At 46.4% G+C, this 12,879-nt stretch overlaps 2 protein-coding genes across 5 annotated transcripts in view; both read left to right on the top strand.

The window, feature by feature from the left end:
- ssbp4 (single stranded DNA binding protein 4) overlaps positions 1 to 12,879 on the top strand; it is a 161,748-nt gene that overhangs the window by 52,002 nt on the left and 96,867 nt on the right. The window lies entirely within an intron of this gene.
- Positions 2,795 to 8,579, top strand: LOC140187972 (uncharacterized). The gene is made up of 2 exons (XM_072243838.1): positions 2,795 to 2,884; positions 7,419 to 8,579. The coding sequence occupies exons 1-2, from the start codon at positions 2,795 to 2,797 to the stop codon at positions 8,577 to 8,579; spliced, it is 1,251 nt and encodes a 416-aa protein (XP_072099939.1).

Here is a 12,879-nt window from a genome sequence, read left to right as displayed (position 1 = left end):
AGAGAGAGAGAGAGAGAGAGAGGGGGGGAAGACAGTACAAGACAAACAGACAGGAGAGTGTAGTTTTCTCTGTCATTGGAAGGGAATTTTACTACTTAAAATATTTTTCACTGAATTCTTGGCAACCAGCCCCTGGATTCACTGACCCTGCAGTGAGTGTGGGTCGCAGGCCGCTTGAACGTTACGGGCTGGTGGTGGTGGGCAGTCAGTGTGAGGGGCTGCCTCTCCCTCACAGCAGGGTTTCGCTGCCCCTTGGACAGCTGCCATAGCAACGGCTTCTGTCCACCGCCCAGCATTGAAGATACCTGTGATTGACGGGCAATAAGGGACACGGAGTTTTGGCGGTGGGCCGGCCTCCGTCCTTTCGAGCACTGATGACTTGCAAATGTTCACCGTCTGCAATTTGCATAAGGAAACACTTAAGCCTATATCACAGACAGCACAGCATTCCCTGGGTCCCCGTGTCCATCCTCTCTCAATATGCCAGTCTTATTTTTAACACTATCTTAAATTCACAAATTTCTACTTCTTCTGAAGTGGTCCATTGGAATCAAGGGTGACTTCGACTCTGGTCCCATGTGTTCTGAGATGAGTGATTAGGCCAGTATGGGATTCACAGACTGTCACAGAAGGACACAGGAGCTAATGGGATAAGGTGGTTTGTGAGGTGGTGAACTTCTTTCATCACTTATGCTGAGCTTCCCAGCATACCCACAGCCTGGGCTCAAAATACTTGGTGCCATCTCAAGTGCTGTCTCTCCATTTTGGACTATCAGTGCCCAAGGATTCTCCAGACTTGAACACATCCTTGACTCTTACTTCTTTTGTCATTCTGCTGATCTCTTCCCATGACAAAGTTTGAAATGGAGTCTCTGTTTGGGGATGTGGCATCAGTGTTGTGATGCAGTGTTTACAACAAAACTGATAGAGTGTTACTAGGGCCTCAGGGCTGCAGATTTATTTATTTATTTAGTGATAGATCACAGAACAGGCCCTTACAGCCCAACGAACCAGCAACCCACCTATTTAACCCAAGCCTAATCACATTACAATTTACAATGACCAATTAACCTACTAACCAGTACATCTTTGGAATATGAGAGGATACTAGAGCACCCAGAGGAAACTCACGCATTGACGGGGAGGGATGTACAAGCTCTTTACAGACGGTCGGAATTGAGCGGCCCAAGCTGTAGTAGCATTGTACTACCTGCTGCTCTACCGTGGTGCCATGTTGGTCTGGGAGGGGATACTACCATTGGTTTCCCTTTTCTCTCAGTAGATTCAGAAGATTTTGAGAGTTCAGCATTGTTTACATGCCCTTCAGGTGTCTTACCTCACTAATCCAAGTGCCAGAGGCATATGGGAGGGCAGAGGTCACTGTTGCTCATTCTATCATCTCAATCTTCAAATAACCTTTCTTCAATTGGTCAAAGGCTGTGAGGTTATGAGAAGAAGGTAGTGGAATTCGGAGGGATAATAAGTCAGCCATGACTAAATGGCAGAGCAGATTTGGAGGGATAAATGGCCTAATTCTGCTCCTATGTCTTGGGGTGCATTGAAGATGCTCCTGTATTTCATTATTGACCTCTGCCTCTGTTGAGATGTGGCTACTGAGATCTAGAAAGCAGTGTTGTTGCAGTGGTCTTCTGGTGTCTCACTGCAAACCAGCCAATGAGTTAGAAGTCATGCAAACAGAAGATAGTTTACCCAGAAAACAAGAGCAAAAGAGACGGCCTTCTGGACCATTTCTCAGTGGAAGAAGGCTAATTTCTCCAGCAATAAATGCACTGACTGGAATATAATTACATATAAAGTGAGCACAATATGAGCATTCTCAACCACTCACAGCAGTGTGGTCACCAAGGTGGATTGCCAGGAGAATTACCAAACCATCAAAAGCCTGGCTGTACATATTTAAATAACTTACTCACAAACAAGAGAAAATCTGCAGATGCTGGAAATCCAAGCAACACACACAAAATGCTGGGGGGGACTCAGCAGGCCAGGCAGCATTTGTTGTTCCACTGTTGGCTTGTATATCTTCAACTAGCTGTACCCAAATTGTGGAATTGCCCCCCTAAACCTCTATATTACTCTTCTCTTTCACACAATAGCTGAAACCAATCTCTTTTAAATTTCTTTTTGATGTTTGGTTACCTGAGCTTAATATCTCCCTCTGTGGTGTGGGGTCACGTTTTATTTGCTTACACTCCTATGATGATGCTTTGGGCATTTTGTATGTTAAAGGATATAAGTTGCTGTCATCTGACTTTATAGTGAAGTCAATCCATGTCCTCCTATGCCGCTTTCCTTCTACACACTATCGTGGCTTTATCATCAGATTTCATCTTCTTCTAACCTTCTCTGCTCTAAGCAGAACAACATCCATATTTCTAACCCCTTGATGTAACTGAGGTGCCTCTTCCCTGGGACTGATGTAATAAGCATCCTGTGCAGTGTCTTCAAAGTCTTACCATCACTGTTACTGTGTGAGACACGATATTGGACACGGTACCCAATGTGGGATCTATTCGGTGATTTATACTGGTGTAGAATAACTTCCTGGCTATTGTATTCTCTGCCTCTGGTTACAAAGGCAATAATCCTGTGTTTTTAACAGTCTTCTTTACATGTGTTTCCATCTTTGTGCATTCATGTCAACGTTGCTCATCTTGCACTTCTCTAAGATTTGCCCTGTTTAGTTTATCGTGCCTCGTCTCGTTCTCATCGGAATGAACCACTTCACTTTACTCTGCATTACGTTTTGTCTGTCTCTGCCCATCCAGGCGCTATGGTAGTGTCGCGGTCAGCGCGACAGTTACCGCCCGGGGTGTTCCGGAGTTTGGAGTTCAATTCTCGCGCAATCCTGCGGGGAGTCTCTGTACGACCTCCCCGTGGAATGCCTGGGTTTTCTCAGGGTCCTCTGGTTTTCTCCCACAGTTCACAGAGGTTAATTAGTCATTGTAAATTGTCCTGTGATTAGGCTTGGGTTAATTGGGGGTTCCTGGGGCAGCAATTCTTGAAGGGCTACTCTGCGCTGTATAGCTAAATAAATAAATATATTACATCCTCCACTTCCACTCAGTAGAGGGGGGAGGGGTGGGCGGTTTTGGAAACTGAGAAGCTGTTTGAAGGAACTTTTCATGAGATATTAATTTGCTTAAAGCTGTTTCTTTCAGCGTTATGTAATTTCAGGTTACTTCCTGTCACTCAGGGCATTTTGGGTGAGAACGGGTGCCTGTTGGGACCTGTACCTCAGTGAAATTCAGTGTGTATGGAATCTGTCCCCAATGAGAGTCAGTGACTGGTGCAATCCTTCTTATCCAGTGAGAGATTAGAGTCCTAGAGCACTGCTGCATAGAAACAGGACCTTCGGTCCATCTACTACAATTATACTGTCTAATTCCATCCATCCACACCTGGACCATAGTCCTCTGTATCCCTCCTATCCATGTGCATATCCAAACCTCTCTCAAATGTTATGTATGTGGGACACATACCCCGGTAACTATCCCTGGCAATGGGACCTGTAACCCAGTGAGAGTGGGAGTGCGTGGGATTTGTACCCCTTCGAGAGTTAGTGACTCCGTGAAAGTCAGTGTGTGAAGAATCTGTACCCCAAATGAAGTTCAGTGACTGTGGTACGTGAACTCCAGTGAAAATCGGTGTCTGTGGGACTAGCTCCCCAAGTGAGAGTTCGTTACACTTTTTCCCCAGTGAAGGTCGATGCCTGTAGCATCTGCACCCTAGTGAGAGTCTGTTTGTGGGACTTCCTCGGTGAGAGCTGGAGTCTACTTGTAGCTGCAATTGCAGGGTTGAGGAATGCAGATCAGAAGCTACCAACTGAAAATGCCATTATCATTAGTCAGCTGGTGTCCTTCCTGTCTGCTGCTTTTGGAAGTGGTCATAGAAATGTACTGCAGGCTACAGCAGTAATATTGAAAGGGTTAAGGTGATTCTCCTACAGTGGACGCTGCCATGTGGTTTCACATCAACACAGAGGCTGGGAGGTGACTGAAGAGGGTGGGATCGAGCTGAACATTGGGGTGACAATTGTGTCAAAGGTCTGAGGTTGGTAGAGGCTGCGGCTATGGGAAGGAACGATAATTCCAGGAATGAAAGGGTTATCATACGAAGAACATTTGATGTCTCTGGGTCTTGCTGGAATTCAGATGGATGAGGGGGGATCTCATTAAAACCTTTCGAATGTTGAAAGGCCTAGACAGAGTAGATATGGAAAGAATATTTCCCTTGGTGGGACAGTCTAGGACAAGAGGGCACAGCCTCAAAATAGAGGGGCGCCCTTTCAAAACAGAGATGAGGAGAAATTTCTTTAGCCAAAGGTTGGTGAATTTGTGGAATTTGTTGCCACATGCATCTGTGGAGGCCAGGTCGTTGGGTGTATTTAAGGCAGAGATTGATAGATTCTTGATTGGACATGACATCAAAGGTTATGGGGAGAAGGCCAGGAACTGGGGTTGAGGAGGAGGAAAAAAAGGATCAGCCGTGATTGAATGTCGGAGCAGGCTGGATGGGCCAAATAACCTAATTCTGCTGCTATGTCTTATGGTCTTATGGAATGGATGGAGGAGAGAGGAAGGGAAGAGGATAGGTGAGAGCAGCTAGGGAGTGGGGAAGGACAGGGTGAAAAAGCTGAGAGCGTAGAGAGAGCTTGGAAGAGCAGATGGGAGGGGCAAGAGGAAGTGGGTGAAGTGGGAGTGGCGAGGGAACTGGAAGGGAGGGGGTTGGGGTTATTGCAGCAGGGTCAATAGTGTCAGATGTTTGGGGTTCACAGCTGCCCTCTCAGACTTCCTTCCATCCTTGGGATGTCCTTCCATTGAACTGTGTGGATGAGTAACAGGTCTTATTGCACTGATTTCTTGTTCTCTGCAGACACCAGGGTTGTGTGTCGAGTGGGTGTGCAGCCCATACTCAAGTGTGAGGTATTAGACTGAGTCCATACGTATGACCCCTCAGGTAGATGCAAATGAACCCAGAGCCACTATTTCAAGCCCAAGCAATTTTCCCCAATATCTTGCCCAATAAATATCTTTATCCTTCTACAAGCGTCACTAACCAAGTTCTTCCACTTTGTTAGTGGGAGTTTAGTGCATATAAATTAGTTGCTCTGTTTCCTAAATTGCTGCAGTGACTGCCTTCCAAAGGCGCATCACTAGCTGTGGGACACTTTGAAATCTCCTGAGGTCATGAAGAACATGGAATTCTTTTCATCTGGAAAATTTCTGATCTCCGTGTTACAAGCAAGTTATTAAATAGCTGAAGAAGGTCCAAAAAAATTTACAAGGATGTTATCAAAATTGAAGGGTTAGAATTATCAGAAAAGGCTGAACAATTTTGATCTTCTCTTATGTGGATGCTGTGCAGGAACCACTTAATCCTTTGGCAGGTTTCTTGCCAATGCACCTTTTATTAATGTAAATTCAAGAGTCATGGAATCATACAGCACGTGATCAGGCCCTTCAGCCCATTGTATCCAGACTAGTCATCAAGCATCCATTTACACTATCACTTTTTATTCTTCCCACAATTCCATTCTCTCTACAGGTTCTACCACTCTCTGGGGAGAGTGTGCAGCGGTTGACATACATTGAGCAAATACATGCAGGTTAAAACTGAACCAACATGGTCCTAGAGGCAACATACAAACTCTTCACAGTGCCAGAGGTGTGATCTGAACCAAGGTTGTTGGGACTATGAGGCAGCCCCTCTATTAGGGAAGAATGGAAGTGTCCCATTACAGGGAGAAATAAGATCTCGCTTCCAACATCTAGTTTGTAGAGTAAGAGAGAGTGGAGTCAAATAGCTTTCTCATATTTCTATTTCTAACTCTTAATTTTTTACTGAGAGAAGAACCAATATAGTTATCTAATATTATACAAGCCTGAAAAAGGGTAGAAGATAATTTTGTTTCTGAGAGAGTCCATAACCAGGAGCCATCAAGAAAAACAGCAATAAATTCAAGAAGGAATTCAGGAGAGATCGCTTCCCCAGAGAGCAGATAGAATGTGAAACCACTCTGGTTACAGTAAGTAGCAGAGGCCGAGGTGGGTTGAATAAGCACAAGGAGGAGAAAGGAATTGAAGTAAAAGGGGATGGGGAGATGCAGAGGGCTGGGAGGTAGCAGAATCAAGGGCAGGGAACGGTAGATGCCAACTTCTGTAAAGCATCTTTTTCTTACAGAGTGTACTCCTTCCTGTCTGATGTTTTGTACCAAGAGATGGTGCATCATAAAGACATTCCCCAAAGGATCATCTTGTCCTGATGCACGTGTCCAAGCGAAAAGGCATCTTCATTCTAATTAACTCTATTTAATTGATTTCATTTGCAGGAGCCATTATTGGTTTCAGTGGTTTTCTTAAAACCTCAAGCCATCTCTCAGCAGGGTGTATGTTTGTTTATTTTTGTGATGGGGGCATCACTGGAAAGACAACATTTATTACCCTTGAGTGGTAAAGAAAGGCTTTCACTGTAAGAGCTCTTGACTTGTCCCCAACACTTTAGAGCGAATAATGAGCCCCAAGTAGGGTACTTAATGAAGCAATGTAAGTTCATGCATGGTAAGATCCCATAAAAAGCCACGTTCTTCGGATGAGCCTTTAATGACATTCATCAAGGAAGATGTTGAGAAGAAGTCTTCAGTCCTACTTTTACAGCAGTGGTGTGTTGACATGCCTACCAGAGCCGCTGCCTTAACTCAAATGTCCTGGGTTCAGTCCCGTCCACGGGTGCTGTATGTGTGGAGTTTGTACTATGCAGGTTTCCCCTTGGTGTTCCGGTTCCCCTCCAACATTGCCACGGCATGCCGGCTGGCAGGTTGATTGGCCACTATAAATTACAGCTAATGCACAGACAAGAGACGAGGGGTAGGATCTGGAAGGAGTTGATGTGAATATGGGGAGAGTTAAAATTGAAAAGTGGAAATGTGTGCCTGATGCAGCAAGGGCTCAAAGGGCTCCGGGGCCTGTTTCCGTGTGGTATGATTCTATGGCTACACACGCAAAATGCTGGAGCAACTCAGCAGGCCAGGCAGCATCTCTTGGAGGAGGTACAGTTGACGTTTCAGGCCGAGACCCTTCGTCAGGACTAACTGAAAGAAGAGTTAGTAAGAGATTTGAAAGTGGGAGGGGTAGGGGGAGATGCCTCAGTTGCCACAACAATGTGTATCAGTATCTGTTTCAGTATCACTCCTCTGACAGTGTGAGATTCTGTCAGGACTGCTCCTCCAGCAATGTAGTTCTTCCTCAGTATCATCTCTCCCACAGTGCAGCACTCATTTGGTACTGCCCCTCGAACAGAGCAGCACCTCTTTAGTTTCTGTAATTTTATAATTCAGTCCCTCGAACATTGCTGAGCACCCTCAGCTCGGTCTTTCTGATAGAACAACACCCCTTCAGCCCAAATCCTATGACAGTGCAGCATTCCCTCAGCCCAGCTCTGACAGTGCAGCATTCCCTCAGCCCAGCTCTGACAGTGCAGCATTCCCTCAGCCCAGCTCTGACAGTGCAGCGTTCCCTCAGCCCAGCTCTGACAGTGCAGCACTCCCTCAGCCCAGCTCTGACAGTGCAGCGTTCCCTCAGCCCAGCTCTGACAGTGCAGCACTCCCTCAGCCCAGCACTGACAGTGCAGCATTCCCTCAGCCCAGCTCTGACAGTGCAGCATTCCCTCAGCCCAGATCCTCTGACAGTGCAGCATTCCCTCAGCCCAGCTCTGACAGTGCAGCATTCCCTCAGCCCAGCTCTGACAGTGCAGCATTCCCTCAGCCCAGCACTGACAGTGCAGCATTCCCTCAGCCCAGATCCTCTGACAGTGCAGCATTCCCTCAGCCCAGCTCTGACAGTGCAGCATTCCCTCAGCCCAGCTCTGACAGTGCAGCGTTCCCTCAGCCCAGCTCTGACAGTGCAGCATTCCCTCAGCCCAGCTCTGACAGTGCAGCGTTCCCTCAGCCCAGCACTGACAGTGCAGCATTCCCTCAGCCCAGCTCTGACAGTGCAGCATTCCCTCAGCCCAGCTCTGACGGTGCAGCATTCCCTCAGCCCAGCTCTGACGGTGCAGCATTCCCTCAGCCCAGCACTGACGGTGCAGCATTCCCTCAGCCCAGCTCTGACAGTGCAGCATTCCCTCAGCCCAGCTCTGACAGTGCAGCACTCCCTCAGCCCAGCACTGACAGTGCAGCATTCCCTCAGCCCAGCTCTGACAGTGCAGCATTCCCTCAGCCCAGCACTGACAGTGCAGCATTCCCTCAGCCCAGATCCTCTGACAGTGCAGCACTCCCTCAGCCCAGCACTGACAGTGCAGCACTCCCTCAGCCCAGCACTGACAGTGCAGCGTTCCCTCAGCCCAGCTCTGACAGTGCAGCGTTCCCTCAGCCCAGCTCTGACAGTGCAGCATTCCCTCAGCCCAGCACTGACAGTGCAGCATTCCCTCAGCCCAGATCCTCTGACAGTGCAGCATTCCCTCAGCCCAGCTCTGACAGTGCAGCATTCCCTCAGCCCAGCACTGACAGTGCAGCATTCTCAGTTCAGCACCTTCCCCCTATAATTCAGTGGCAAGTTTGATCCAAAATTAGCTGTGTGTCAAGAAGCAAAAGGTGTTGCTTAATAGCTTTTGGTGACTGGAAGGCTGTTTTTAGAGAGGTTTGGCAGAGTTCTGTGTTGGGACTTTTATGAAATTTGTATCAATGATTTAGAGTTTAATATAGAGCTATTCATAGATTGCCGATATAACATAAATTGGCAGTGTGGTAAACAGTGAGGGAAAAAGCAATTCAAGTTATCAGAAGGTTGATCTGAATGGAATTGGATTTGGAATAGGTTTATTATTGTCACATGTCTTGCATACTGTTCATACAGATCAATTCATTACATGGCGCATTGAGGTAGTACAAAGTAAAACAATAACAGAGTGCAGAATAAAGTACAGAGAAAGTGCAGGGCAGATAGACAATAGGGTGCAAGATCATAATGAGATAGATAGTGAGGTCAAGAGTCCATCTTGTTGTACCAGGGAACCATATAATAGAGTAGTAAATGGAATTCAACCCACGGGGTGTGGAATTCTATATAGGGGAGGAAAACACTGTAAATGTTAGGATGCTGAGGAGCACAGAGAGGCAGTGGGACTTGAAATGCATGTCTTCACTGCCTCAAGCTTGACATCCAGTCTGGCATCCAGTGTTGTTTGGGTAGGCTTCCTCCAGCTATTGGGTAGTTTAAAGCTCGTGTCTCTGTTTCTGACTATAGACTCCAACCCTCTCCATGGCAACAGCTTGGAACTGAGGTTTGAATCTCAAATCCATGACATTTCTAAGACCAGCCATTTCCTCTCTGTGCCAGTACCTTTCTAAGCCATTTGGGACTTTGTAATGCTCTTCTTAAATCTGAGGTCATCCCGCATTCTACTGCCCCAGGTCATCCCACTTGCTCATCTGTCCTGTGACCACTCGGCATGCAGCTCTCAGTTAACTCTTCACTTTTAAAATGCTCATCCTCGTTCCCTGTCTGTGCCACAGGATCGTGGAATTGTACTGCATGGAAATGAGCCTTTCAGCCGGAACCATCCACGTGGTCCTTTCTTTGAGCACCTTTCCGTATTAATCCCATTTGCCCAGCACTATGTCCATAGCGCTCTTTGCTTAGACTAGTTTAATGCTCATCTAGACATTTCTTAAGAAGTGGCCGGAGACCCAGCTTCAACACTTCCTAAGGCAGTACATTACAGACTCGAACCACTCTCTGGATGAAGAAGATCCATTCCTATCCCTTCCAAATCTCTTTACTCTTATCTTAAACCTACATCCTCTACCCCGATAGAGAAATTTCTTGAGGTTTACCTTACCTAAACTCCTCATAATGCTATATTCCTAAATCATTGACCCCTCTTAACCTCTTCTACTCTAGGGTCTCTAGATCTACCTTCTCCATAATAATGGTACTGCTCCATCCCAGGCAATATCCTAGTGAATCTCCTTGGTACACTCTCCAGAGCTATCACATCCTTCCTATGCCTTGGTAACTAGAATTGCATGCAGTAATCTGGCTGAGATCTGACTAAGGTTTCATAAAATAGGAACATTATCTTTCTATTTGTGCAAATTGATCCTCGATTCCCTTACTTCCAGACCCCAGTCAGTTCAGGTTGGCAGTAATCTCCATCAGCACAGGTGCACCACAAGGCTGTGTGCTTAGCCCGCTGTTCTATTTGCTTTATACTTATGACTATGAGGCTAAGCACAGCTCCAGTGCCATGTTTAAGTTTGCTGATGACGCCACTGTTGTTGGCCAAATCAAAGGTGGTGCCGAATTGGCACGTGGGGGAGATTGAAAACTTGACTGAGTGGTGCCACAACAATGACCTCTCACCCAATGTCAGCAAGACCAAGGAATTGATTATTGATTTCAGGAGGAGGAAACTGGAGGTTCCTGAGCCAATTTTCATCAATGGATCAGAGGTGGAGAGGGTCAGCAATTTTAAATTCATAATTGTTATCATTTCAGAGGGTCTGTCCTGGGCCCAGCATGTAAGTGCAATTACTTAGAAAGCATGGCAGCACCTTTACTTTCTTAGAAGTTTGGGAAGATTCAGCACGACATCTAAAACTTTAGCAAACTTCTGTAGATGTGTGATGAAGAGTATATTGACTGGTTGCATCACAGCCTGGTATGGAGACACCAATGCCCTTGGAATGGAAAATCCTACAAAAGGTAGTGGATATGGCCCAGTCCATCATGGGTAAAGCCCTCCCCACCATTGAGAAGATCTATCTACATGGAGGTCTGTCGCAGGAAAACAGCATCCATCATCAATGACTCCCCACCACCCTGGCCATGCTCTCTTGTCACTGCTGCCATCAGGAAGAAAATACAGGAGCCTCAGGACCCTCACCACCTCAACCATCAGGCTTTTGATCCAGAATCAGGTTTAATATCACTGGCATTTGTTGTCTCTGTGGCAGCAATGCAATGCAATGCATAATAATAGAGAGAAAACATGAATTACAGTAAGTATATAAATATATTTGTTAAGTAAGTAGTGCAAAAATAGAAATAAAAAAGTAGTGAGGTAGTATTTGTGGGTTCAATGTCCATTCAGAAATCGGATGGCAGAGGGGAAGCAGCTGTTCTTGAATCATTCAGTGTGAGCCTTCAGACTACTCTACCTCCTTCCTGTTGGTAGCACTGAGAACAAGGCATACCCTGGGTGATGGGGGTCCTTAATGAGGCATCACTCCTTGAAGCTATCCTGGAGGACATCTACGTATACTATGGAGGCTAGTGCCCATGATAGAGCTGACTTCCCTCTGCTGCTTATTTCGATCCTGTGCAGTAGCCTGTCCCCTCCATACCAGACGGTGATGCAGCCGGTTAGAATGCTCTTCACGGTACATCTGTAGAAGTTTGCGAGTATCTCAGGTGACAAACCAAATCTCCTCAATTTTCTAATGGAGTGTAGCTGCTGTCGAGACTTCTTTGTAGCTGCATCAATATGTTTGGTCCAGGATAGATCCTCAGAGATATTGACACCCAGGAATTTAAACTTGTTCACTCATTCCACTTCTGTTCCCTCTATGACGACTCAGGTGTGTCCTCTTGCCTTATCCATTCTGAAGTCCACAATCAGGTCTTTGGTCTTACTGACATTGAGTGCAAGGTTGTTGCTGCGATACCACTCAACCAGCTGATTGATCTCATTCCTGTATGGCCTCTCGTCACCATCTGAAATTCTGCCAACAATATTTGTGTTGTCAGCAAATTTATAGATGGCGTTTGAGCTGTGCCCAGCCACACAGTCATTTGTGTAGAGAAAGTCGAGCAGAGGGCTAATCACACATCACTGTTGGTGCGCCAGTGTTGATTGTCAGTGAGAAGGAGATGGTATTTCTGATCTGCACAGATTGAAGTCTTCTGGTTAGGAAGTCAAGGATCCAGTTGCAGAGGGAGGTACAGAGGCCCAGGTTCTGGAGCTTTTCGATCAGAACTGTAGGAACAAATGTGTTAAATGCTGAGCTGTATTCTATAAACAGCATCCTGACATAGGTATCTGTATTGTCCAGGTTATCCAAGGCTGCGTGAAGAGCCAATGCAATCGCCTCCATCATAGAGCTATTGTGGCGACAGGTAAAATGCAGTGGATTCAGCTCTTTCCTTAGGCAGGAGTTGATTCTAGCCGTAACCAACCTCTCAAAGCACTTCACCACGGTACTTGTGAGTGGCACTGGATGATAGTTGTAAAGGCAGCTCACCCAGCTGTTCTTGGGCACTGGTATAATTGTCGCCCTTTTGAAGCAGCTGGGAACTTCCGACTGCAGTAACGAGAGATTGAAAATGTCTTTGAACACTCCTACCAGTTGGTTGGCACAAGTTTTCAGAGCCTTTCCAGGTACTCCATCAGGGCCTGTCACTTTGCGAGGGTTCACCCTCCTGAAAGACAGCCTTACATCGGCCTCCAAGATGGAGATCACAGGGTCACTAGGTACTACAGGGATCCTTATAGCTGTAGTTTTATTCTCCCTTTTTCAGAGCAGGCATAAAAGGCACTGAGCTTGTCTGGGAGTGAACCACCACTGCCATTTATGATGTCGGGTTTCGCTTTGTAAGACGTAATGGCCTGCAAACGCTGTCAGAGTTGACATAGAAACATAGAAACATAGAAAATAGAAAATAGGTGCAGGAGTAGGCCATTCGGCCCTTCGAGCCTGCACCGCCATTTATTATGATCATGGCTGATCATCCAACTCAGAACCCCGCCCCAGCCTTCCCTCCATACCCCCTGATCCCCGTAGCCACAAGGGCCATATCTAACTCCCTCTTAAATATAGCCAATGAACTGGCCTCAACTGTTTCCTGTGGCAGAGAATTC

The sequence above is a fragment of the Mobula birostris genome, chromosome 26, assembly GCF_030028105.1.
Source record: "Mobula birostris isolate sMobBir1 chromosome 26, sMobBir1.hap1, whole genome shotgun sequence".
Lineage (NCBI taxonomy): Eukaryota > Metazoa > Chordata > Chondrichthyes > Myliobatiformes > Myliobatidae > Mobula > Mobula birostris.
Note: the sequence above shows the minus strand (reverse complement) of the source record. Positions and strands in the feature narration are given on the sequence as shown.

Coding starts and splice junctions, on each gene's coding strand:
- LOC140187972 (XM_072243838.1), top strand. CDS start 2,795: ATGGTAGTGTCGCGGTCAGCGCGACAGTTACCGCCCGGGGTGTTCCGG. Junction 2,885..7,418: donor CAATCCTGCGGGGAGTCTCT/GTACGACCTCCC, acceptor ACACCCCTTCAG/CCCAAATCCTATGACAGTGC.